The 27,281-nt window shown below is 38.4% G+C and overlaps 1 protein-coding gene and 1 non-coding gene across 3 annotated transcripts in view; both read right to left on the minus strand.

Moving 5' to 3' along the window:
- Positions 1-27,281, minus strand: part of MIGA1 (mitoguardin 1) — a 77,840-nt gene that overhangs the window by 47,332 nt on the left and 3,227 nt on the right. For both annotated transcript variants that reach the window (XM_070786278.1, XM_070786279.1), the window contains exons 2-7: positions 26,931-27,043; positions 14,574-14,751; positions 8,620-8,756; positions 6,070-6,196; positions 3,328-3,461; positions 2,472-2,595 (exon numbers count right to left, since the gene is read on the minus strand). In XM_070786278.1, the coding sequence (XP_070642379.1) occupies positions 2,472-2,595; positions 3,328-3,461; positions 6,070-6,196; positions 8,620-8,756; positions 14,574-14,751; positions 26,931-27,043 (813 nt within the window). The remainder of the gene's footprint in view (positions 1-2,471; positions 2,596-3,327; positions 3,462-6,069; positions 6,197-8,619; positions 8,757-14,573; positions 14,752-26,930; positions 27,044-27,281) is intronic.
- Positions 23,646-23,753, minus strand: LOC139182347 (U6 spliceosomal RNA). Its single transcript, XR_011566018.1, has one exon. It is a non-coding gene; the product is annotated as a U6 spliceosomal RNA (small nuclear RNA).

The following is a 27,281-nucleotide window of genomic DNA, read 5'->3' on the forward strand; positions in this document are numbered from 1 at the left end:
TTTCTCACGGAGAACTATGCCACAAAGAGTTCACAGTCAGTCTTCCAATCCAGAGAACACATCTGTCTTCTAGGTGCTGAGACAATACAGCACGGTGGCTTCTGGACTCTAGAGTCAGCTGTCTGAGCCAAGTCTAAGCTCTGTCACTTTGTCGCTGTGTAACTCTGGGGAAGTGACTTAATACCTGTGTACCTCTCTCCCCATCTGAAAAATGAGGATGAGAACTATAATTACCTCATAAAAGCTGTTGTGAGGACTAAGTGAGATGGTTTTTACTCCGAATTGTGCCTGACCCAGAAAAGGAACCATGGGCCGTAGCAGAGAGCCTAGAACATGACATGCAAACAATGGTAATTGTTAGATATTAAGTTCAGGGGAAAGGAGATGAATTAGATGATGCTGCTAAAAAAAAAAAAAAACAAAAAACAAAAAACTTCCAACCTTGAAAATCTATCAAATTCTTAACAAGAAAAAAAAATTAATTTTTATCAAATAAGACAAAGCAAATTCCAAAATGATAAAGTACTCACCGAAGTCAGATCAATACTTGGTTAAAGTTCACCCCTGAGCCTCTGAAGGCATTTGTCAACCTCTCTTCATTTATGATTAATAAATTGCCTCTCATTAATATATATCAAATGTGAAAAATGAATTTGGATTTAGGGGACAAGGATAGTTAAATGACTTCTGAGCAATCCTGATTAATAGCAAATAACAGATATAACAGAAGTACTCCCTTACTGGAGTTCTGGCCATAGATTCAGCTCTTTCAGTCCAGAAGTTCCAAAATGGAAACTTGCAATAACAAAATATTCAAATAATTCCCAAGAAGGAACAAAATATAACAGCATCATGTCAACTGGAGTCTCCAGGGCAATAACAGGCCAAGGCACTGTTAGGCTGCAGAGAAAAGGAAAAGCCAGCCAGCCAAATAGTCATTGACAGCTCAAGTTAAGACATGGGTGGGGTCAGGAACTTATTACAAACCTAAGCTAACTGAATGGATGGGTGGATTATGGGTCCCACTCTAGAAATCCTACCCATTTAGAGTTCCATATTAACAGCAATTCCTCAGAAACAACTTGAAGCCCCAGAAATAAAACCATCTGCCTAGAGGTCTTCTTGGCCAGATGCAATGTAAACCCAACACAGACCCCCTGAGCAGTAGCCTGAAAACCTTTTATAACTGATAACCTGAAGAAATGAGAGATGGATTCCACCAACTGCTATGATCAGTAGAAAAAAGAAACTCTGGGCATGCCAAACAGAACAAAATCTGAGATGCATATTAGGAGACTAATAAGTAGACAACAACACATCTACCTGATCCTTATCATGAAGTCAGACAGAAACTGCAAGCAGAAGATTAGAATAGAGAGGGCAAATACAACTTTCCTAAAATAAAACATGAATAGTCTCAGGTCCCCTTCCTCATATTTATAAATTTTTCCTACTTCTTTTTCTCTGTGGCTTTCTTTGCTGCTTATCCACTTTGCTATCTTTTCTAGTTGTTCCATTCCCACTTTTACATCTGACTTCTTTTAAAAATCCTTCTCTTTGTTCTTTTTCCAACTTATTGTCACAAATACCATTCTAATAAGTTACAAAAGAAACTGTATAAATATATACCTATATATATATCTAAAGAAAGCTTTGACAAATTCTATTTGTTGACATGAATATTATCTATTTTTTTTCTGGCCAATAATCTCTATATGTCAAAAATCTTATACCTATGCCAAGAGCAGAGAAACTATTAAAAAACACTCAAGTCTAATGAAAAATTTTTTAAGACAGTAAGTCAAGGAAGCAATTTTTTTTTCTCACTCTGTCTCTCTCTCTCTTTTTTTTTTTTAGCTGCGCTGGGCAGCCTTTAGTTCCTTGACCGGGATTGAACCTGGGCCATCACAGTGAAAGCCCAGAATCCTAACGACTACTCCCAGAAGCAGTTTTAATCATTCCTCCTTAGAAGACTTCACTTAAGAAGTCTATTCAAAGTTCTTTTCTCTTTAAAGTAGGAAACAAACATAATGGTATATGATAATGTATGTATTGACTACTTACACCAAAATGTAGCCTGCAACTGAAACAGGGACAAGAAATAGAATTACTTAAAATACTTTAAATGTAAGTCATGAGCTACACGACCATTTCTGAGGTAGTGTGTCTCCCTCTCATATTATTATTTTTTTCCACCCTCCAACACTTTAACTGGGATTCTTTCACTTGGAATGTAATTTTAAAATAATGTTACAATCCTATCTGTGGTAAGTGCTTGAATTTGTATCAGTAAGTTCACTTGCAAAGTTAAACTGAAAGGAGAAAAACCAATAAATATGATAGAACTGTTTATCTCTTGGCTGTTTTCTAAAAAGTAGTAACCATATTAACACACTGTAGCGAATGATTTCAAGAATATAAAAGAATAAAATGACACAATCCATAAAAAACACATAAAATAACCACCTTACCAGTATCATTAACAAGGGAATTAGGATCAGATGCCCCCAAGGTAGCTTCGAACTCCTCTTGGAGACGATATGCTCTTTGCAACAGAGATTCAAGTTTATGGATGAATTCAGTACTAATAATATCCTACAAGAAGAGAACACATACACAGCAAGTATTAGATGTTAATGTTAAAATTCTACATATTCTCCACTTTTAAATGAAAGAAAAGTGAGGAATGTTATTTAAAAAACTACTGGTTGGGTGGTGAGAATACTGCGATAGAAGTCAGGGGGCTGGGGTTCTGGCTGTGCCTCGCATGGAGTCACCTCCATTTCCTACTCTGTATAATTGAGTTGGACTAGATCAGGGGTTCTCAATGTAAGGTCCCTAATCAGGAGCATCAGTATTACCTGGGAACTTGTTAGAAATACAAATTACAAGTGAATTAGAAACTCTGGAGGTGGGGCCCCCAAGTCTGTGTTTTAATAAGCCTTTCAGAGGCTTGTGATGCATGCTCAACTTTAGCCTAGATGATGATCAATAAATAACAGTCTAGCTCTACATGACTATATAAATATAATGGCACTTAATTCAATCCAAAGCACAAAGCAGAGGTTAAAAAATTCCTTCAGAAATCATATCTGCTTAATTCTATATATTCTTGGAAAATCATGAAATGATGAATTGCAAATTTGAGATTTAACAGCTAACTGAACAGGAAGAGCCCAGTGAGAAATATCCCTACACAAATCCCAAAGGAGAAAAACATAAAAAGTTCTGTTAAATGCCACAGAAATCAAGGACACTGAATCAACATTAAAAATAGTTAAATTTTTCCAATATTATGAAGACCACTCCCAAATAAGTCACCCTTACATCTACACTTTCTTCTGCAATAGCATCTCCTGCACCCAATTTAATGGAACCACAGGCTTCATCTTCAGCCTGTCTATTTCGAAAGGTTAGAGCTTGTTCCCATCGACGCAATGCCTCTTCAAACAATTCCATACCTAAAAATTAAGAACAGAACAATTTTATTTTTTTTGGCATGGCGGCTTTTGGGATCTTAATTCCCCGACCAGGGAACAAACTCACACCCCCTGCAGTGGAGTGTAGAGTCTTAACCACCAGAAGTCCTTCTTAGTAGAATCTTAATATCCTAATATATTCCAGGTCTACAGTTCCAGTCAACCAACAATCAGGGAGAAATGACCGATGTGTTTTTCCTTTCTAAAAACTAGTAAGTCAAATGCATACAGTAATTGGAATTTTTCCAAAACAATATCATAAATTCATCAAAGTCCCAACAATAATAGCTAATTTTTATAGTCACAGAACTATCTTTCAAAATATCCCTCTAAGTTAAAAACTGATAGGCAAATAGAAAAACAGGTTGAGAAGAAACTATAAGGTTTATAAGAGGCTTTCAGAAGAAGAAAGCAAAGCTAAGAAGAAAAATAATAGCACAGAAGTCTAGAATAATGTCTTTTCTATCTTTTTTCCACCAAAAGGTGTCTTAATCCACTATCATACCAACTTGCTGACTTGGATGGATAAAGTGCTGGACCAGAGTTAAAAATAAATAAGAAGAACCCATAAAAGGTTACAGTCCAAGTAGGAATTTCATATCCCTGCTTACAGAAAGCTTTTGTGGAAAAAATAAGTGATTATGTGCCTCTTTTTCTTCAAATTTTTTCAAAAAAAAAAAAGCTTACCAAAATAATTATGTACCTCAAACAAAACCAAAATATTTCAAAAGCTCAATTTCTCTAGACATATAAAAGTAAAAGATCTTTAAAAGCTGCTTAAGAATCTGGCCAAGTCATTCTCAAGATGTTTTTAAGATACGGTAGTTAAGAGAATGTGTGTTAATCACTCAGTCGTGTCTGACTCTTTCGACCCCATGGACTGCAGCTTGCCAGGTTCCTCTGTCCATAAGGATTCTCCTGGCAAGAATACTGGAGTGGGTTGCCATTCCCTTCTCCAGAAGTTAACAGAACACCTGTCCTCAAAAATCATTTCTTCTGTTATCTAGAGAATCTACTACTCTAAACAAATAAAATGTTCTGTGAATGAAATGTAGGTTTTTCCTTTGTTTCATTTTCTGTAGCAAAGAATCATTGCCTGGATCTTCCTTCTAAAAAAATGTATACACTTAAAAGACTTAACTTTTCTAATCTATGTAGTTCTCATTCCTTCATCCTTTTCTCACTCCATCCTCTCTCTGCCCCTCCAATTATTTTGGCTAAATAGAAGGAAGAATTATTTAACGCCAGAGATGCCCAAAGAGAAAAGGTGCCTCTCAGGAAGTTCTGTGTTTCACCTCACTGCAGAACACAGTCCAACTGTCACATATCAGCAATTCTGTAATAGAATTGAAACAGTATTTCCTACCAATCCTAATTCTATGACACTGAGACTCCCTACAGCTTCTCTAAGCTTTGCTCTATTTCTCTTCAACTCTCTCTATAGTCCTGTGAAGTGGCCAAAGTAGGTTTACTAGGCACAGTTAAATCTAGAAGCACAGTGAGCTTAATTCTTGGAAACTTTGGAAAAGGTAGCAGAAGAACTACTCTTACATCCTTCGCCAAGGGCAGGAGTACCCAGTGTACCACAGCAGCATCTTTAATGATTGATTCTAGAGTGTGAGGAAGGCACACAGTCCTTCTGCCAACTCATCACCCCCTTACTGCTCACTGGCTAGGACTACAAGACTTTTCTGGTTTTATTTTTTAGTTAGCATGCATTTCCCTTAAAAGGAATATAGCCTGAAATAGAGCACAGAGGAACACAGGCAAGGATTTGAAAAAGTATTTGAGTCTGATTCAGTATTAAGGGCTCTGGTCCTCTTTCTGGGTTCCTGTGAAACTTTCTAGACATTCTTATGTTCTAGCTGTAAACAGAGGCCCCTTTCTATGTAAAATCCTTCCTAGATATAGGAAGAATACAAATGATAGCTAGATAAAAGGCTACTTTCAGTGCATTTTGATTGATTCATTAGATAGAAGTCAACAGATGAGGTTAGGTGAGTGTAACAGACTGAATAATGACCACCCAAAGATGGTTCCTAGTACATGGAACTTGTAAATGTTACCATATAAGATAATCTTTGTGGGTGTGATTAAGAATCTTAACATGGGGAGATTACCCTATATTATCTGATAGGCTCTAGATCCAATCACAACCATCCTCATAACAGAGAGGCAGACAGAGATCTGAAACACACGATGAAGAAGAAGGCAAGGGTTAGAGTCATGTGGCCACAAGCCTAAAGTGGCATCAGAAGCTGCAAGAGGTACCGATTGAATTCTCCTCCAAGACTCCAGAGGGAACATGGCCCAAACGACACCTTGAGTTCAGTCCATGATAATGATTTCAGACTTCAGGCCTCCAGAACTCCAAAAGAGTATATTTCTATCATTTTAAGCCACCAAATTTGTGGTAGTTTCTATAGCAGCCTCAGAAAACTAATACAACATGTTATGTTATGTAGACTGGAGTCAACAGATATGAGAACATTTTAGAATTACAGCTGCTTCCCTTAGAACAATTCATCATTCTTCATTTTCACATTACATGTGAGTACAGTATCTTAAACCATTATTATGTTATTCCTACCCATCAAATATAAGTTCTCAGGAGTCGTCACAGGAATATTAACAAGTTTAATATCATCTTCATCTGCTTTGTCCCAGGAATTAGAATTGCCACAAGCACAGCTATGACAAGAATTGACACTCTGGACCTAAAATTGGATGGACAGAAGTTACTTCAAAATCTCTTTTGTAACAGTATTTTGTGTTCTTTTATATTTATAAATTATTTACATAAATCCTAATCCTGGTAGAACAACCCATGAGATTTCTACCTGAAGAGATAAATCTGATTATACTCAATCAAACTTAGAATTCATAAGACCCTACGTACTCTGAACGCTTATTTGCTCAAAATTATACATGTTGAACAATATTTTGAACATAAACCAGTTGTTGTTGTTTAGTCGCTCAGTCACATCCACCTCTTTTCTGACTCCAAAGACTGTAGCCCGCCAGGCTCCTCTGTCCATGGGATTTTTCAGGCAAGGATACTGGAGTGGGTTGCCATTTCCCTCTCCAGGGGATCTTCCCAACTCAGGGATCAAACCGACATCTCTGCATCTCCTGCACTGTAGGCAGAGTCTTTACCACTGAGCCACCAGGGAATTTATTTCCATCAAAAATCAAGCAGCTATTTTTATAGTTTACTGTCATTTAAGTATTTACTTATAAATTTTACCCACACCTACTTTGATTTGAGGTAACTAGCTTACTTTCCTTTCAGAACTTATTACAATGCTGATTATCTGCTGTAATAATGAAAATCGAAAAGCCTCTATCATCTTTACTTCTCTAGCAAGGTCTGCTGAGCCAATCATTTGTCACTTCTTTGCAAAGACTCCCAAATCTTGAACTCCAGTTCTGCCCTCTTTTGAGAAATCTAAGCTCACATTTCCACCTGCCTATTTTATGACTCCACGTGGCTCTCCTGCTGGCATCTCAAACTGATAATACGAAAAAAGAGCTTTCCATCTTCCCAAAACAAAAACTCCTCCCAAGTTCAGTAAAATTACTTTTATCTCCATAACTTCTCAAACTAGGTAACAAGAAGTCATCTTTAACTTCTCTTCCCACACCTCTCATATCTAGTTATCAAGTCTTGTGGACCCTGTCCCCTCCTTTTCTACTCCTGTTGTTATGACTCTCACTCAGGCACTCATTAAGAGGCAGAAATCTGGGTTCACAGTCCTAACAGCGGAGTAAGTAAGTAGGTCAGCGAAGGCATGGATAGCAAAGTGATTCTAAAGACTAATTATTTATACTGTTATCATAAAACTCCTTTTCTCTAGTCAAGAACAGCTTCAATTTTCAGTTCAGAAAATTTAAAAGAGAGGTACCTCTCTGACACAGAGGAGGTCCAGATTATAGAAAGGGCATATACTTCATTATCCTACTCAGTTTCCCAGAGGAATTGAAAGGGCACGTCTTTGATCTAAATGTTCCTCCCACGGACAGAGGAACCTGGTGGGCTACAGTCCAAGGGGCCGCAAAGAGTCAGACATCACTGAGTGACTAAGTACAACACAGCACAGCACAGCAGAAGAGCCTTTAAAATGTGATATATTTTTAGGCATTTAAGAAAGGAGCAGCTATCTGTTCCAATAAAATACAGAAGCAAGGTATGAACAGATTATAGTATTCTATTAAACTGTTTTTTAAATGAATAATCATGATGTTAGAGGCATATTCTCCCTGGAATACACATAAGAAACTGTCAGTGTTCATCTCTAAGGAGGGGAATTGAGAAGATTAGGAGCACATTTTTCATGTACATTATTTAGTAGCAAGTGCATATCCTACCTGTTATGTAAAGTAACTTTTAAACTATATTATATTTGAATAAACATTAACTTTACTCTTCACCTGTCAATCAATACTATGTTAATGGTATAAAGGAAGAGGTAAAGACTCCATACTTGGCTTCAGCAAGCCAAATACTGCTACATAAGCAGGTTCATCAAGCAGTTTTTGTAACCTACACCACGTTTGGCTGCATCTTTTAGCTTTTTGTAGAATACCTAGCTTTGAAGCAACACTTCCATACCAACACCATCCTCACAGGACCCCACAGGATCACATTACCTGACTCAAAAAACCTGGAACCGAGCTAGCTGAATATTTCACAAAAAGGTAATTTTACTTGTCTGAAGGAACAGGATCAACCAGATTTCTTAAGGTTCTCTCCATGCTAATGCTATGCTATGCTAAGTCACTTCAGTTGTGTCCGACTCTGTGGGACCCCGTAGACAGCAGCCCACCAGGCTCCCCCGTCCCTGGGATTCTCCAGGCAAGAACACTGGAGTGGGTTGCCATTTCCTTCTCCAATGCATGAAAGTGAAAAGTGAAAGTGAAAGTGAAGTCGTATCCGACTCCCAGCGACCCCATGGATTGCAGCCTAACAGGATCCTCCGTCCATGGGATTTTCCAAGCAAGAGTACTGGAGTGGGGTGCCATTGTCCCTTCTCCATCTCTCCATACTAAAAGCTATCTAATTGTATGACATTTAAATCAATATATAATGATAGATATATAATTAAAATTAAAAGAAAAAATTAATAAATTGTTTACTTACAGAGGCTAAACTCTGTGCAGAACCCGAGTATTTACTGAAGAGTCCTCCATTAACATAGTTACAAGACTGAGATCCTTTGTCTTTGGCAGAACTTAAAGATAATGTCAAATTCTGTCTGCTACTGGAACAACTTGAACCTACCAAACAAACATATTAAAAGTACTAATAACCCCTATGATAAATTTCAGATAAAATTTCAAAGTTTATATATTCATTCAGAGGGCTCATTTTAAAATACAATTCCCCTCAGTGTGTAAATTATTAAATATCTCATACCATAAAATCTATATCTCTAAATAACATTTTTAACACTGCTTCTGAAATGAAGATTAAAACACGCATTTAATTAATTAAGGTGGTATTTGAATGGCCTACTGTACAATCAGTATAAAAATATTGGCAACTATGAACCTTCAAATTATAAATTTAACAAAATATAAGCACTTCTTATATTCTTTCCTGAATTATATCAAAACTTTATCCATATCACATTATCTTAGTCTTTTATACATCTGTCTCCCCTAATCATCTATCCATTCATCTTAGGCAGATGCTGTGTCTTAGTTTATCTTAATACAGCAGTTAAACTTCTCAAATCAAATCCTGGCACTTACTAGTTATATGAACTTGAGCAAGTCACTTAACTTTTCCATATCTCAATAGGATTATAGTCCTAATTCATAGGATTGTTATAAAGGTTATTTTAACACAGTGAATATACAGCATGTTCACACTGCACCTAAGATCTAATAAAAACCTCAGTAAGTGTGGGTTTATCGCTCAGTCATGTCCGACTCTTCGCAACTTCATGAACTGAAGCCTGCCAGGCTCCTCCATCCATGGGATATTTCAGGCAAGAATACTGGAGTGGGTTGCCAGTCCCTTCTCCAGCGGTTCTTCCCAACACAGGGACTGACCTGAAAGGCATCATTATTGTTGTAAAATGTTAACAACACTTGGCGCAAAACAGTCTTTCATTATTTGCTACACCAACAAATCACAAGAGCATACGATAAATTAACAAATAAAAAATAATTTAAAATTTAAAGAATAAATCCAGCATGCTCAAGAAATTATTTCAATTGATACAATTTGATAATATGTACCATATCTTCGCACAGAGTCAGACATGACTGACGTGACTTAGCAGCAGCAGCAGCACCGTATCTTTAAAAAAAAAAACACAGATTTTTTTAAAGGCCAGCAATTCTACTTCTAGAACTGTATAAACTTAGAAAATAATCAGATAAGTATATGCGAAGCAAGAAAAATAACCTAAAGAATACAATAGGGAACTGGTTAAAAAAGCAAAGCACATTTGTACACTAAGTATATATTTAAAAATGATAGCATAGAGATACATCTATTGACATTTAAAAACATTCTTACATAATATTATATATATTTTTAAGATTGATTGATTGATTTTTGGCTGCTCTGGGTCTTCGTTGCTTCGCACAGGCTTTCTCTAGTTGCAGTGCACAGGTTTCTCATTGCGGTGGCTTCTCTTTTGGAGAGCATGGACTTCTGGGCACATGTGGTCAAAACTTGCTGAGCTTAGTTGGTCCACAGCTTGTGGAACCTTTCCAGACTGGGGATCAAACCTATGTCCTCTGCATTGGCAGGCAGATTCTTAACCACTGGACTACCAGGGAAGCCCCCATAATATTAAATATTAAAAGGCTACAAGAGGTATGGATTTTACTTAAAGTATATAAATCATTTATTTGTATATAATAAAAATTTTATGTCTCAATATATTTAAATGCAAATATAAATGACTATATATATGCCAAAATATTATCAGTAGTTATTTCCGGGTAGCAGAATTTCAAGCAATTTTCATTTTTTATTGATGCTTATCTGTATTATCTAAGATGTCTAATATGGATCTGTATTAACTGTGAGTTATATATTCAGTTCAGTCAATTCAGTCACTCAGTCATGTCTAGCTCTTTACGACCCCGGAACTGCAGCAGGCTACGATTCCCCATCCATCACCAACTCCCAGAGCTTGCTCAAATTCATGTCCATCAAGTCAGTGATGCCATCCAACCATCTCATCCTCTGTCATCCTCTTCTCCTCCAACCTTCAATCTTTCCCAGCATCCACATGTTTTCAAATAAGTCAGTTCTTCGCATCAGGTGGCCAAAGTATTGGAGTTTCAGCTTCAGCATCAGTCCTTCCAATGAATATTCAGGACTGATTTCCTTTAGGATGGACTGGTTGGATCTCCTTGCAGTCCAAGGGACTCTCAAGAGTCTTCTCCAACATCACAGTTCAAAAGCATCAATTCTTCGGCGCTCAGCTTTCTTTGTAGTCCAACTCTCACATCCATACATGACTATTGGAAAAACCATAGCTTTGACTAGACGGACTTTTGCTGGCAAAGTAACGTCTCTGTTTTTTAATATGTGGTCTAGGTTGGTCATAGCTTTTCATCCAAAGAGCAAGCATCTTTTAATTTCATGGCTGCAGTCACCATCTGAAGTGATTTTGGAGCCCAAAAAGATAAAGTCTCTCACTGTTTCCATTATTTCCCCATCTATTTTCCATGAAGTGATGGGACTAGATGCAATGATCTTAGTGTTCTGAACGTTGAGTTTTAAGCCAACTCTTTCACTCTTCTCTTTCACTTTTATCTAGAGGCTCTTTAGTTCTTCTTCCCTTTCTGCAATAACGGTGGTATAATCTGCATAACTGAGGTTATTGATAATACTCCCAGCAATCTTGATTCCAGTTTGTGCTTCATCCAGGCTGGCATTTTGCATGATGTACTCTGCATATACGTTAAATAAGCAGGGTGACAATATACAGCCTTGACGTACTACTTCCTGATTTGGAACCAGACTGCTGTTCCATGTCCAATTCTAACTGTTGCTTCTTGACGTGCATACAGACTTCTCAGGAGACAAGTCAGGTGGTCTGGTATTCCCATCTCTTTCAGAATTTTCCAAAGTTTGTTGTGATCCACACAGTTAAAGGCTTTGGTGTAGTCAATAAAGCAGAAGTAGATGTTTTTCTGGAACTCTCTTGCTTTCTCGATGATCCAACAAATGTAGGCAATTTGATCTCTGGTTCCTCTGCATTTTCTAAATCCAGCTTGAACATCTGGAAGTTCACAGTTCATGTACTGTTGAAGTCTGGCTTGGAGAATTCTGAGCATTACTTTGTTGGTCTGTGAGATGAGTACAATTGTGCAGTAGTTTGAACATTCTTTGGCATTGCCTTTCTTTGGGATTGGACTAAAAACTGACATTTTCCAGTCCTGTGACCATTGCTGAGTTTTCCAAATTTGCTGGCATAATGAGTGCAGCACTTAGGCAGCATTATCTTTTAGGATCTGAAATAGCTCAACTGGAATTCCATCACCTCCACTAGGTTTTTTCATAGTGATGCTTCCTATGGCCCACTTGACTTTGCATTCCAAGATGTCTGTCTGTAGGTGAGTGATCACACCACCGTGGTTATCTGGGTCATGAAGGTCTTTTTTGTATAGTTCTTCTGTGTATTCTTGCCACATCTTCCTAATATCTTTTGCTTCTGTTAAGTCCATACCATTTCTGTCCTTTATTGTGCCAATCTGCATGATGTTTCCTTGGTATCTCTAATTCTCTTAAGAAGATCTCTAGTCTTTCCTTGAAGAAGGCAATGGCACCCCACTCCAGTACTCTTGCTTGGAAACTCCCATGGATGGAAGAGCCTGGTGGGCTACAGTCCATGGGATCTCGAAGAGTCGGACACGACTGAGCGACTTCATTTTCACTTTTCACTCTCATGCATTGGAGAAAGAAATGGCAACCCACTCCAGTGTTCTTGCCTGGAGAATCCCAGGGACGGTGGAGCCTGGTGGGCTGCCGTCTATGGGGTTGCACAGAGTTGGACACGACTGAAGCGACTTAGCAGCAGCAGCAGCAGCAGCTAGTCTTTCCCATTCTTTTGTTTTTCTCTATTTCTTTGTATTGATCGCTGAGGAAGGCTTTCTTATCTCTCCTTGCTATTCTTTGGAACTCTGCATTGCAATGGGTGTATCTTTCCTTTTCTCTTTTGCCTTTAGTTTCTCTTCTTTTCCAGCTATTTGTAAGGCCTCCTCAGACAGCCATTCTGCCTTTTTGCACTTCTTTTTCTTGGGGATGGTCTTGATCACTGCCTCCTGTACAACGTCACAAACCTCCATCCATACTTCTTCAGGCACTCTGTCTATCAGATCTAATCCCTTGAATCTATTTATCACTTCCACTGTAGAATCATAAGGGATTTGATTTAGGTCATCCTTGAATGTCTAGTGGTTTTCCCTACTTTCTTCAATTTAAGTCTGAATTTGGCAATAAGGAGTTCATGATCTGAGCCACAGTCAGCTCCTGGTCTTCTTTCTGCTGACTATATAGAGCTTCTCCATCTTTGGCTGCAAAGAATATAATCAGTCTGATTTTGGTATTAATCATCTGGTGATGTCCATGTGTAGAGTCTTCTCTTGTGTTGTTGGAAGAGGGTGTTTGCTATCACCAGTGTGTTCTCTTGGCAAACTTTGTTAGCCTTTGCTTCCTTTTGTACTCCAAGGCCAAATTTGCCTGTATTCCAGGTATTTCTTGACTTCCTACTTCTGCATTCCAGTCCTCTATAATGAAAAGGACATCTTTTTTGGGTGTTAGTTCTAGAAGGTCTTGTAGGTCTTCATAGAACTGTTCAACTTCAGCTTCTCAGCATTACTGGTTGGGGCATAGACTTGGATTACTGTGATACTGAAGGGTTTGCCTTGGAAACAGAGATCATTCTGTCGTTTTTGAGATTGCATCCAAGTACTGCATTTTGGACTCTTTTGTTGACTATGATGGTTACTCCATTTCTTCTAAGGGATTCTTGTCCACAGTAGTAGATATAACAGTCATCTGAGTTAAATTCACCCATTCCAGTCCATTTTAGTTCACTGATTCCTAAAATGTCAATGTTCAGTCTTGCCATCTCCTGTTTGAGCACTTCCAATTTGCCTTGATTCATGGGCCTAATGTTCGAGGTTCCTATGCAGTATTGCTCTTTACAGCATCAGACTTTACTTCCATCAACAGTCACATGCACTACTGCTGCTGCTAAGTCGCTTCAATCCTGTCCGACTCTGTGTGACCCCATAGACAGCAGCCCACCAGGCTCCGCTGTCCCTGGGACTTTCCAGGCAAGAACACTGGAGTGGGTTGCCATTTCCTTCTCCAATGCATGAAAGTGAAAAGTGAAAGTGAAGTCACTCAGTCGTGTCTGACTCTTCGTGACCTCATTGACTGCAGCCTACCAGGCTCCTCCGTCCATGGGATTTTCCAGGCAAGAGTACTGGAGTGGGTTGCCATTGCCTTCTCCTTGCATCCACTACTGGGTATTGTTTTTGCTTTGGCTCCATCTCTTCATTCTTTCTGGAGTTATTTCTCCACTGTTCTCCAGTAGCGAATTGGGCACCTACTGACCTGGGGAGTTCATCTTTCAGTGTCCTATCTTTTTGCCTTTTCATACTATTCGTGGGATTCTCAAGGCAAGAATACAGAAGTGGTTTGCCATTCCTTTCTCCAGTGGACCACACTTTGTCATAACTGACCCTACACAGCATGGCTCATAGTTTCATTGAGTTAGACAAGGCTGTGGTCCATGTGATCAGTTTGGTTAGTGTTCTATGATTGTGGTTTTCATTCTGTCTGCCCTCTGATGGAGAAGGATAAGAGGCTTATAGAAGCTTCCTGATCGGAAAACCTGACTGAGGGGCAAACTGAAACTGACTGAGGGGCAGGTTGTTCTGATGGGCAGGGCCATGCTCAGTAAATATTTAATCCAATTTTCTGCTATATATTAAGCAAGGAAATTTTGGAAACTAAAATGCCGAAATTACTGCACTGCATGTACAAATTACTCTACTGCAATGGTGTACATATAAAATTTCCTTTGTAGACTTAATTCAGCTATTTCTACATACCTTTGTCTGACGCTGCTCTTTTAGTGCATTCAAGTATGAGGTGCTCTGGTTCCCATGGTAATATTTTTCCTTTCTTTTTTCCACGTCTTCTTTTAAAGTGATGGGCCAGAAAAATTACAGATACAGCGCTCACAGCAGTTACCATGAATAACTTTTTAGCTACTGGCGAAAATTTGATCTAGAAAAGATGCAGTCAGGGTGATTATTTGCTTGCTTAAAACCTACAAAAAGACTAAAATTACTCTGAAGCTAACATAGTTCTAAATACTGCCAAGATAACATTATTTCACTCTTTCAATGACAGCTAGCCCAAATGAATTTCAAAAATATACTAAAAAAAGTAGTAATTTATCATCCACTACTCTAAAGTTCTCAGCTAAACACTAAAAATCAAAAAGTCATCAGAAGCACAAAATAATTCAATTCCATTAATATCTGTTAAACAACTAATGATTAATTCATGCAACTCAATCTTCTATCTGAATAACAGCAGGAATCACTGCAGGAATGATTTAATCAGACTTTTAAAATGAACCAATTTTTTTCTATTTATTTTTAACTGGAGGATAACTGCCTGACAATATTGGTTTGATTTCTACCATACATCATCATGAATTAGCCATAGGTATCCATATGTCCCCTCCCTCTTGAACTTCCCTCCCACCTCCCACCCTTTCCCACCCCTCTAGGTTGTTACAGAGCCCTCATTTCAGTTCCAAGCCATACAGCAAATTTCCACTGGCCATCTTAAACTGAACTGTTTTTTCCCAAACTCTCTGGAAATCTGGGAAAACATAAGTTAACTCAATTTATAAATATCATTTGCTGTTGTTGTTCAGATGCTCAGTCGTGTCTGACTCTGAGACCCCATGGACTGCAACCCCTCAGGCTCCTCTGTCCACAGGATTTCCCAGGCAAGAATACTGAAGTCGGTTGCCATGTCCTACTCAAGAGGATCTTCCTGACCCACGGATTGAGCCCACATCTCCTGCATTGGCAGGCAGACTCTTTAACGCTGAGCCACCTGTCACTTGAATAAGACTTTTTATTCATGAATTAATCAACAAACATTTACTCAGCATTTTATAATATACCAGGACTGTGTTATGAAAATGAAAATTAAAATCTTGGTATAATTCTATTCAGTAAGTATGTATCAGCCAGTGCCTCTCTTGCTTGGCCACCCCTCCCTTGAGGTGTTCCTTCCATTCTTTCTTCAATAAATTTGCTTTTGCCACAAAAAACAAGTAAGTATGTATCAAATGTCTCCCACTGATCAAGAAGCACCAGAGGATACAGATCTTGCTTTCCTCAAGCAATGAGCTAAGAGTAAAGACAGATATACAAATAATGTATTACAAATAACTACAGTATAATGTGATAAATACAGTAATGTTAAGTATGAACTAAGTACTAACATAAGAGCAAGTGGTAATTATCTTTTTCTAGGAGGACAAACACTATTAATCACCTAAAATGCAAAAGAACTTTAAAATAAAGCTATAGCTTTGGGGATATAATGAGAGCTAGACAGACTATCACAAAGAGTTCAATCTTCCAACTACAAAAAAGCCAAATGCCAAATTCTCAATTTTTTTTTAATCCATCAGAATGCTGAAGTTGGAGGGTAATCAAATGGCCCCCAAACTAAGAAGACTGGTATTTGCAAGGAAAGACTGACATGAACACTGGGATTTCCCTGGTGGGACAGGGTTAAGAATCCACCTGCCAATGCAGAGGACACGGGTTTAATCCCTGGTCCAGGAAGATTTCCCATTCCAAGGAGCAACTAAGCCCATGCACCACAACAACTGAGCCCATGCTCTAGAGCCCAAGAGTTGCAACTGCTGAGCCCACACACCACGAGTTCTGAAGCCTGTGTGCTCTAGGGCCTGTGAGCCACACTACTAAGTCTGTGGCCCTAGAGCCTGTGCTCCACAGTAAGAGAAGCCACCGCAATGCGAAGGCCCAGCACCCACAGCTAGAGAAAAGCCCCTGCAGCAACAAAGACCCAGCACAGTCAAAAATAAAATAAAGTTAAAAAAAATTCATTTTTTTTGTATACCAGAAATGATTTACTTCCACTTGTCATTCGAATTTGGCCTCAAGGACTATGTTCTAACAAAAAATTTAAAACTATTCTTACTCTATTTTTCTTCCAAATCCACTTAAGTCTTCCAAAACTATCATGAAAAATCAGAACATTCCAGTGCTGTCCCAGGCTTTTTTCCCTTTACAAACCCTTTTTCCCCTTTACAAGAATTATTCTCTTCAGTAATGTCTTCACTACAGGTACTGCCAAATTTTTTATTCTTTCCATCTCTGTTTTTCCCTCTGGACCCATAGCTCCAATGTTCATGGCAACCAAATGAGATTTGGGGGGAAAAAAGAAAACAGTTCCTGGAATTTGGAAGCTAAACATCCAATAATAAAATAAATTCTAAAAATAGCACTGTCATTAAGAACACCTTACTTCTCATTATATTTTATAAACTGCCATGATCTTATTATCCTGCCCTCCAAAAAAATGCTTCTTAGGTCAAATTTTAATATTTATGGCATAAGCAGATGTAAGATAAGAAAATTAAGACCTCTACTAAAGAAAATAATCTATTGGGAGTTCCTTGGTGGCCTAGTGGTTAGGATTCGGCACTTTCACACTGTGGCTGCAGTTCAATCCCATAAACTATGAGATCCCATAAACTGTCTCGTGTGGTTAAAAAAAAAAAAAAAAGAATCTATTAACACAGGCCCAGCCACAGCTAAGTGGTCATGTTCTGCTATATCCTGCTGCTGCTGCTGCTGCTAAGTCGTTTCAGTCGTGTCCGACTCTATGCGATCCCACAGGCAGTAGCCCACCAGGCTCCCCTGTCCCTGGGATTCTCCAGGCAAGAACACTGGAGTGGGTTGCCATTTCCTTCTCCAACGCATGAAAGTGAAAAGTGAAAGTGAAGTCGCTCAGTCGTGTCCGACTCTTAGTGACCCCCTGGACTGCAGCCGACCAGGCTCCTCTGTCGGGGGATTTTCCAGGCAAGAGTACTGGAGTAGGGTGCCACTGCTATATCCTAGGACACTGAAATTAGAGAACTATTAGGAGACATAAATACAATATTAAAACTACTATCAGAAATATAACATTCTTTATTAATATGAATTCAAATATAAATCAATTCACTTTTAAGATCCAAATTCTGTCTACATATTATTATTTTTGCATAAAAGATCCATTACAACTTACAGTCTTAATCTTATGGAAAAAGAAACCTTTCCAAGACAAAAACAAGGTAAATTTCCCAGGAAAAGATTTTTATCAGAAGTAATCTAGGTAACACAAGGTCTGAAAGTTTCTACTACTCCTGCCTACCATTTATTCTGTTACTTTTTTTTCCCCACAGGAAAGTCAATTACTTTCTATATCATCACCCAGAAAACTGAAAATAGAGCATCTCATAATCCCAAACTCTTGAAGGGCTTTTTGAGGTGATATAGTCCATTTCCTTAACTCCAGAGAAAATGAAAACCTAATACTGTCCTATTCATTCAACATGAACTGAGCACCAACTTATAGGCCAAACACTGAGAATAACAAGAAAGGAATAACACACTGTTCCTCATGCTCAGATTCCACAATCCTCCCTACTCCATAACCTGATGCTGTTGTTTAATGTTCTTGTCAAGTTCCCCCCTCATCTAATGTTCTCAGGAGACAGAGAACAGTCAGTCACTCACAAGTCTCCTGCTCCAATAATCTATTTCCTGTTACTCAGCATACTTTTCTAACTAGAACTAAATTGATCTATTCCTCTAACACAGTACCTTACACACCTTTTAATTGCAGTGAGGTAGTGGGGCACAAGGGCAGCTCTAAGAACCTTATGAAGTTCTAAGCTCAATAAGGGCAGAAATTATTTACTTTATATCAACTGAAACAGAGAAGATATTCAATAAACACAGTTTGAATGAATCTCTCTGATAACTGGAACACATCACATGTCACATACTAACTGTGACCTTTGGACAAGAGAGAATAATACCATCTTCTTAAAAGGATTGCTGAAAGTAATATCTGACACATAGCATGCATTCCAAAAATGTGCTTATTATTTTAATTAAAAAATTTTAAACAAACACCTTATTTTGAAATAATTTAAGAATTTATAGAGAAGATACAAAGACAGCAGAGAGAGTTCTTCTATCACTCAGTTTTTCTCTAACAGTAACATCTTACATAACCACAGTGCTCTTGTCAAAACTGAGAAATTAACATTAGGACAATATCTAAGCTACAGACTTTATTCTAATTTAACCAGTTTTTCTACTAATGTTCTTTTTTTCTATTGTAGGACCAATTCAGGATACCACATTCATTACATTTAGACAGATTTTTTATTAACATTTTAAAGTGCTGAGTTAATTGTTAGACTCTTCTGATTAACACCCTGAATCTGGAGAACCAACTAAACTACTTACCACTTCACTCTGTGGTTTCCAACTGAAAAAACAGTCTGCTTGTCTTAGTATGATACACAGTAATGTATCAAAGAAATCCTTAAAAAGACCACAGAAGCAAAAGACGAGTACTTTATTTACAGTATGTATTTATCAAATAAAAGAAAAAAATATTTGGAAAATATATCATTCCTTAAATACACAAGAAAATAAAACAGGAGCTCACATTTATTGAGGTGTTCACTCATCTTTTCTGTATGCCAGACAACATGCTTTTCATTCCTTTTCATAGATGATACAAATTGGCTTTCAAAAAGGATAAGAAACTTGCCAAAAATCACACAATTCCAGAGCAGTGGGATGTGAATCAAAACACATCACAGAAGATGTGTTTAAACCCATGCACGCTATGTACCATGTGCTAAAATTACTCCAGTTGCACTGACGTATCTTACTGTGCGATTAATTATACTGAATGGCATCCAAAATGGACTGTCAGTTTTGGGAGGCTGAACTAATGAACAAAAATTTTCATACATGTCTTTTTCCATAAAACACCAATATAATTCTACAGCTACAGAACTGTCTACACAAGAACTCCGAGCTTTTCCTTGGTCCTTTGATGCTATTCAAAACATAGTCTGCTCTCTTAGTACAGGGCCAAAATACTTTTTGTAAGGGCCAGATAGTAATTATCTTAGGCTTAGGGAACATACAGGTCTCTACTGCAACCACTTAACTCTGCTGTTGTAGCACAAAAACAGTTACAGGTAATACATTAACAAATGAGCATGGCTGTGTTCCAATAAAACTTTACTTGTAAAAATAGGTGGTGGCCTTGATTTAGCCCATAGGCTGTAGACTGCTTACCCACCTTGGTGCATTTCATAACATGGAATGAGTTTTGGATACCCAATACTACGACTGGAGAGTAAAGGATGCATCCTTAATTTATCTGCAATGATTCTTTATATTATTTTAAAAAATATTCCATGGAACAATGTGGACAATAGTCATGGCCTCAGAAAATTAGTCCTATGATTGAAAAGCAGGTTGTATAGTAGAATTAGTTTGGATAAAACATACAAAAATAACTGGCAAAAATCCCAAAGCTTTGGGGAGTGCAAAACAATACTACCCTTATGGGAGAAAATTTAGCAATATCTATCAAACTTTAATACATTTACTCCTCAACCCAAAAATACAAAGCCTAAAAATTAATCCTATATCTGTACTGTGTGAATTAATGTATATCAAGCTTATTCATTATAGCATTGGGCTGGAATCAAGATTACCAGGAGAAATAACAACCTCAGATATGCAGAAGACACCACCCCTATTGCAGAAAGTGAAGAACTAAAGAGCCTCTTGATGCAAGTGAAAGAGGAGATTGAAAAAGCTTCCTTAAAATTCATCATTCAGAAAACTATGATCATGGCATCCAGCCCCATTGCTTCATGGAAAATAGATGAGGCAACAATGGAAACAGAGACAGACTTTATTTTGGGAGCTCCAAAATCACTCATCTCACACGCTAGTAAAGTAATGCTCAAAATTCTCCAAGCCAGGCTTCAGCAATATGTGAACCGTGAACTTTCAGACGTTCAAGCTGGTTTTAGAAAAGGCAGAGGAACCAGAGATCAAATTGCCAACATCTGCTGGATCATGGAAAAAGCAAGAGTTCCAGAAAAACATCTATTTCTGCTTTATTTACTATGCCAAAGCCTTTGACTATGTGGATCACAATAAACTGTGGAAAATTCTGAAAGAGATGGCAATACCAGACCACCTGACCTGCCTCTTGAGAAATTTGTATGCAGGTCAGGAAGCAACAGTCAGAACTGGACATGGAACAACAGACTGGTTCCAAAAAGGAAAAGGAGTACGTCAAGGCTGTATACTGTCACCCTGCTTATTTAACTTATATGCAGAGTACATCATGAGAAACGCTGGACTGGAAGAAGCACAAGCCGGAATCAAGATTGCCGGGAGAAATATCAATAACCTCAGATATGCAGATGATACCACCCTTATGGCAGAAAGTGAAGAGAAACTATAAAAAGCTTCCTGATGAAAGAGGAGAGTGAAAAAGTTGGCTAAAGCTCAACATTTAGAAAACTAAAATCATGACATCTGGTCCCATCACTTCATGGGAAATAGATGAGGAAACAGTGGAAAGTGTCAGACTGTATTTTTCTGAGCTCCAAAATCACTGCAGATGGTGACTGCAGCCATGAAATTAAGACACTTACTCCTTGGAAGGAAAGTCATGACCAACCTAGGTAGTATATTGAAAAGCAGAGATATTACTTTGCCAACAAAGATCCGTCTAGTCAGGGCTATGGTTTTTCCAGTGGTCATGTATGGATGTGAGAGTTGGACTGTGAAGAAAGTTGAGCGCCGAAGAATTAACGCTTCTGAACTGTGATGTTGGAGAAGACTCTTGAGAGTCCCTTGGACTGCAAGGAGATCCAACCAGTCCATCCTAAAGGAGATCAGTCCTGGATGTTCATTGGAAGGACTGATGCTGAAGCTGAAACTCCAGTACTTTGGCCACCTCATGCGAAGAGTTGACTCATTGGAAAAGACCCTGATGCTGGGAGGGACTGGGGGCACGAGGAGAAGGGGACGACAGAGGATGAAATGGCTGGATGGCATCACCGACTCGATGCACCTGAGTCTGAGTGAACTCCAGGAGTTGGTGATGGACAGGGAGGCCTGGCGTGCTGCGATTCATGGGGTCGCAAAGAGTTGGACACGACTGAGCAACTGAACTGAATGTTGTTTAGACAATGATTCTTTCGCAACCACATGGACTGTAGCCCACCAGGCTCCTCTGTCCATGGGATTTCCCAGACAAGAATACTGGAGTGGATTGCCATTTCTTTCTCTAAGCAATCTTCCCGATCCCTCTGGGGTCAAACCCCATCTCCTCCATCAGCAGGCAGATTCTTTACCACTGAGCTACCAGGGAAGCCTCCAACTATTTAAATAATACATTTTAAAGAATAACATTAGTTTAGGATCATTGTAAGGATTAAAGAATTTACAAATGTATACAATATAAAATCTCTAAGACAGTGTTTTACACACTGTGGGTGCTGCTATGTCCTATTGCTGGTCTTTTTAAATGTCATCCAAATGCTGTGGTAACATAAACAAATAAAAGAATAAATACCAGACACTTAGACTTAATATTTTCAGCTCTAGGAATAAAAAATATATATATATATATATATATATATATATATATATATAAATTGGACAAATATATATATATACACACACATATACACACACATATATATACATAATGAACTGTTGAAACAACCCAAAAACTCAAAAATAGGGAAATATTCAATAAACTATAGCACGTCTATATTTACAAAGCATTTTTTATGACAGAGAAAATGCTCAAAATATACAACTTTATAATCTCAAATGTAATCTCAAATGAGGGGGACAAAGCAGTGGGGGTGGGGAGTGAGGGACTGGGGAGCAGAGAGATGTATGCAGAAATAAAAGACCTAGGTAAAGTATAGCCAGTAAACTTTTATAGAGGGGTTGTTGGTAATTTTTATTTTCTCTTTAATTCTTTTCTGTATTTTTCAAATTTTCTTTTAATCATGTAATCCTAAAAAGGAAAAGAAAGAAAGAGAGAGAACACAGGTTTTGGGATCAAAGAAAAGCAAGTTCAAATGCCATATAATATACACAATTTTAGACAAGTTAAATAAGCCATTAAAAAGCCACCAGATCTATAAATTGGAGACAATATAAAAATTCAAAGAATCTTTTAAGGATTAGAGACACTATATGTACAAAAGACCTAACTAATATCTTAAACACTGTGAACACTAAGTAGTATCACTCTCATCCATTATATCTGTGTAACATCCTCTCCTATATAAAATTATATAGGGGACTTCCCTAGCAGTCCAGTGGTTAAAAACTCTTGAGCTTCCACTGCTGGGGAAGTGGACCAGGAAGTGATCCCTGGTCACGGAACTAACTATTCGATCCCACATGCCACATGATGTGGCCAAAAAAAGAGAGAGAAATAAAATGATACTATATTTTATCATTCTAAGACACTATTCATTTTAAGATGTAAGCAAGTTTTAGAAATGTTGAAGTTTGAAAAATGATTATCTTAGATTTGATGAAATTCATTCTAAGTTTAGTGAAATAAATGCTACTTTCCATATGTATCTTTTTTTTTTAATTTATTTATTTTAATTGGAAGCTAATTACTTTACAATATTGTAGTGGTTTTTGCCATACATTGGCATGAATCAGCCATGGGTGTACATGTGTTCCCCATCCTGAACCCCCTTCCCACCTCCCTCTGCATCCCATCCCCCAGGGTCATCCCAGTGCACCAGCCCTGAGCACCCTGTCTCATGCATCACACCTTGACTGGCGATCTGTTTCACATATGATAATATACATGTTTCAATGCTATCCTCTCAAATCATCCCACCCTCGCTTTCTCCCACAGAGTCTGAAAGACTGTTTTTTACAGTCTCTTTTGCTGTCTCACATATAGAGTCACCGTTACCATCTTTCTGAATTCCATATATATGCGTTAGTATACTGTATTGGTGTTTCTCTTTCTGACTCAGAAATATGGAACACTTCATGAATTTGCGTGTCATCCTTTCGCAGGGGCCATAGCTAAACTTCTCTATGTTGCTCCAATTTTAGTATATGTGCTGCCAAAGCGAGCACTCCATATGTATCTTTTTATTTACTACTTGTGCATGCTAAGTTGCTTCACTCATGTCCAACTCTTGCGACCCCATGGACTGTAGCCCATCAGGCTCCTCTACCCATGGGATTCTCAAAGCAAGAATGCTGGAGTGGGTTGCTGCCGGGAGCTGGCATATTGCATACTGCATATTGAGTGCAACACTTTCCACAGCATCATCTTTCAGGATCTGGAATAGCTCAATTGGAATTTTATCACTGCTGGGAGCCAGCGTGAGGAACTCCGCCCGTGGCAAAGGTCATGAGGAAGGAGGCTCGGCATACGCAAAGGCAGGATCGAGCCTCAGGAGTCCCCCTGGAAATTCTCGAGCATCTACCCACAAAACCAGAGTCTGCCTACTTTCTGCTTTGTGCTTTCACCTACACCTCTGACTTTATGGGGGGCTGTCCCCCACTACCTATCTCTGAAAAAAGAGTTAACTTATAGCTCCAGTTAATAAAGTTCCTGGGTGTGACAGTGTTTCAACTTACAAACTCCTTTGGAAATCCTCTAGCCTGCCAGAATAGGTTTTTCCGATCACATGTGATTGTTCAGAGCCTCCCAACTGTGATAGGCAGGAGATGTTCTAAACTGTCTAAACACAGATTCCTTTGAGTAGTTAAAAGATTGATTAGGAATTGTATTGGTGAAGGGTTTTTCACTTATTGGGCCAATGTTTGCTGCTAAGTCTCCGTATCCCTTACCTACTGTGTCCTTGGCAGTGTATTGATTGATATAATGGGTGTATAGAAATGTAAGTAGTAGCCTCAATGTTTGTAACCTTGGACCCTTGAGTTAATTCTTTTCTTGATTGAGCCCACCTCACCTTTGCCCTATAGGAATGCAATTCTATCCAATGCTTTTTGGAGGCTGGCGCCTGACTTTAGAATAATCACCTTTAGAGAAAAATAAGTTTCTTAAAATGTTAACAGGCCTCCTGGCCAGAAGATGATGTGAATCACCTAAACTTTTGCATATGATAAGTTTGAAAGCCTGGCTTCGATTAGGGTCAGGAACTGCTGTCCTTGCGTGACTCCACCCCTTCCCCCATTATCCTCTATGCACAACTTAAGGTATAAAAACTACTTTGAAAAATAAAGTGCAGGCCTTGTTCACTGAAACTTGGTCTCCCCATGTCATTCTTTCTCTTACCTTCTGGCTGAATTATTCAGCCTCTTTTCTTCACTGAATTTCCTCACTGAGCTATCCTCATTCTATTACTCATTATATCTTTGATGAATATTTAAATAAATAGGTCGCCTACGCCGTCTCTCCTTCGAATACCCTGGATCAGCCGGGGCTGGACCCCGGCAGGTTGCGATGCCCTTCTCCAGGGGAATCTTCCTGACTCAGGGATTGAACCTGTTTCTCCTGTAGCTCCTGCACTGCAGGCAGATTCTTTACCTCTGAGCCACCGGGGAAGCCTTTACTTATTTACTACAATGGAGTACAAACTGCATTGGAAGCAGGTATTAAAAAGAAAAGGATTGAGACTTTCTTGGAAGTCCAGTAGTTAGGACTCAGCACTTTCACTGTCAGGGCCTGGGTTCAATCCTTGGTCGGGGAACTAGAATCCTGCAGGCTGTGTGGCCTGGCCCAAAGGAAAAAAAAAAAAAGGACCATTACTATATAAAATACACAAATGGAGAATAAGCACATGAAAAGATGCTCAACATGACTAATTAGGGAAAAGCAAATCAAAACCACAATGAGAAAAAATTGGAATCCTTGTGCAGTGCTGATAGAAATTAAAAATGGTGCAGCCACTATGGTTAACAGTATCATAATTCCTCAAAAAATTAAAAATAGAATTACCATATGATCCAGAAACCTCACTTCTGGGTATACATCCCAAAGAACTGAAAGCAGTTATTTGTACAGTCATGTTCACAAAAGTATTAGTCACAAAAACTACAAGGTAGACGCAACCCAAGTATCCAGCAATGAATGATTAAACAAAATGTGGTATATACATAAAATCAAATGTTATTCAACTTGGAAGAAAAAGAGGAAATTCTGACACACACTACAATATAGATGAATCCTGAAAACATTACGCTAATTGAAAATAAGCCAGTCACAAAAAGACAAATATTACATAGCTCCACTTATGAACTACCTGGTGATACTTGTCGTGGTTTAGTGGCTAAGTCAAGTCCGACTCTTGTGACCCCATGGACTGCAGCCCACCAGGCTCTTCTGTCCAAGGGGTTTCCCAGGCAAGAATACTGGAGTGGGTTTCCATGTCCTTCTCCAGGGGATCTTTCGAACCCAGGTCTCCTTCACTGCAGATGGTCTCCTGCATTGCAGGCAGATTCTTTACCAACTGAGTCACCAGGGAAGCCCTATGAAGTATCTAGAGTAGTCACATTCATAGAGACAGAACATACAATGGAGGTTGCAAGTAGCTGGTGGGAGGAAAAATAAAAACTGCTGCTTAGTGGCACTAGAGTTCCAGTTTTACAAGATGAAGAGTTCTCAAGGTTGGTTGCATAATAGTATAAATGCACCTAATGCTACTGAACTGCACATTTAAAAATGGTGAAAATGGTAAATTTTATGCTATATATATATTTTACCACAGTAAAACAAAATTAAAATGAAAGGATTGTTTAATAGTGAGAACTGCTACTACTGCTAAGTCACTTCAGTCGTGTCTGACGCTGTGCGACCCCATAGACAGCAGCCCACCAGGCTCCCCCGTCCCTGGGATTCTCCAGGCAAGAACACTGGAGTGGGTTGCCATTTCCTTCTCCAATGCATGAAAGTGAAAAGTGAAAGTGAAGTCGCAGTCGTGTCGGACTCTTAGCGACCCCATGGACTGCAGCCCACCAGGCTCCTCCGTCCATGGGATTTTCCAGGCAAGAGTACTGGAGTGGGGTGCCATTGCCTTCTCCAATAGTGAGAACAAGTCTATTTAAATAACATAATTATCTGAAAATAATTGTAAGAACAGACTGTGTAAATTCACTTAAGATTTTTGATAACAAAAACAACAAAAAAAACATGAAATAAATAAAAACCAAGTAAGTTTTAAACTACTTTAACAAACACTTTGAACCATTTAAAACCCCAAAGGAAATTTAAATACTGTAAACATAATATGCTCTGAGCAATAAACTTATTATTCAACGTCGTATTTCCTTTAGTTTTTTTACCTGGCAGAGAGAATAGTACCAAGACAGAGGAAGATCAAACACTCTCAGTGCTGCTGTCTTCAAGGAAAACTGTGATTCGCTCACTGTTTCTTCTGACATGACTCCTCTTCTATCTTAATTAAATGAAACACAAAATATATTAGCCACAAAGATTTCTAGTTATTCTACCAAATGAAAGATACAAATTGAAAATTTAACTCTTTAAAAAGCTTTTCTTTTTTTTTTTGCACTTAATTAATCATATTACACTAACCTGAAGAAAATAATATTCTGAACCAAATTTACTTAAGCTAAAAGTTTATTTATTAGCCAAAAAGAAAATGAGTTAGATTTGAACTTTGAGTTCAGCTA

The sequence above is a fragment of the Bos indicus genome, chromosome 3 (assembly GCF_029378745.1).
Source record: "Bos indicus isolate NIAB-ARS_2022 breed Sahiwal x Tharparkar chromosome 3, NIAB-ARS_B.indTharparkar_mat_pri_1.0, whole genome shotgun sequence".
In the NCBI taxonomy this organism is placed as follows: domain Eukaryota; kingdom Metazoa; phylum Chordata; class Mammalia; order Artiodactyla; family Bovidae; genus Bos; species Bos indicus.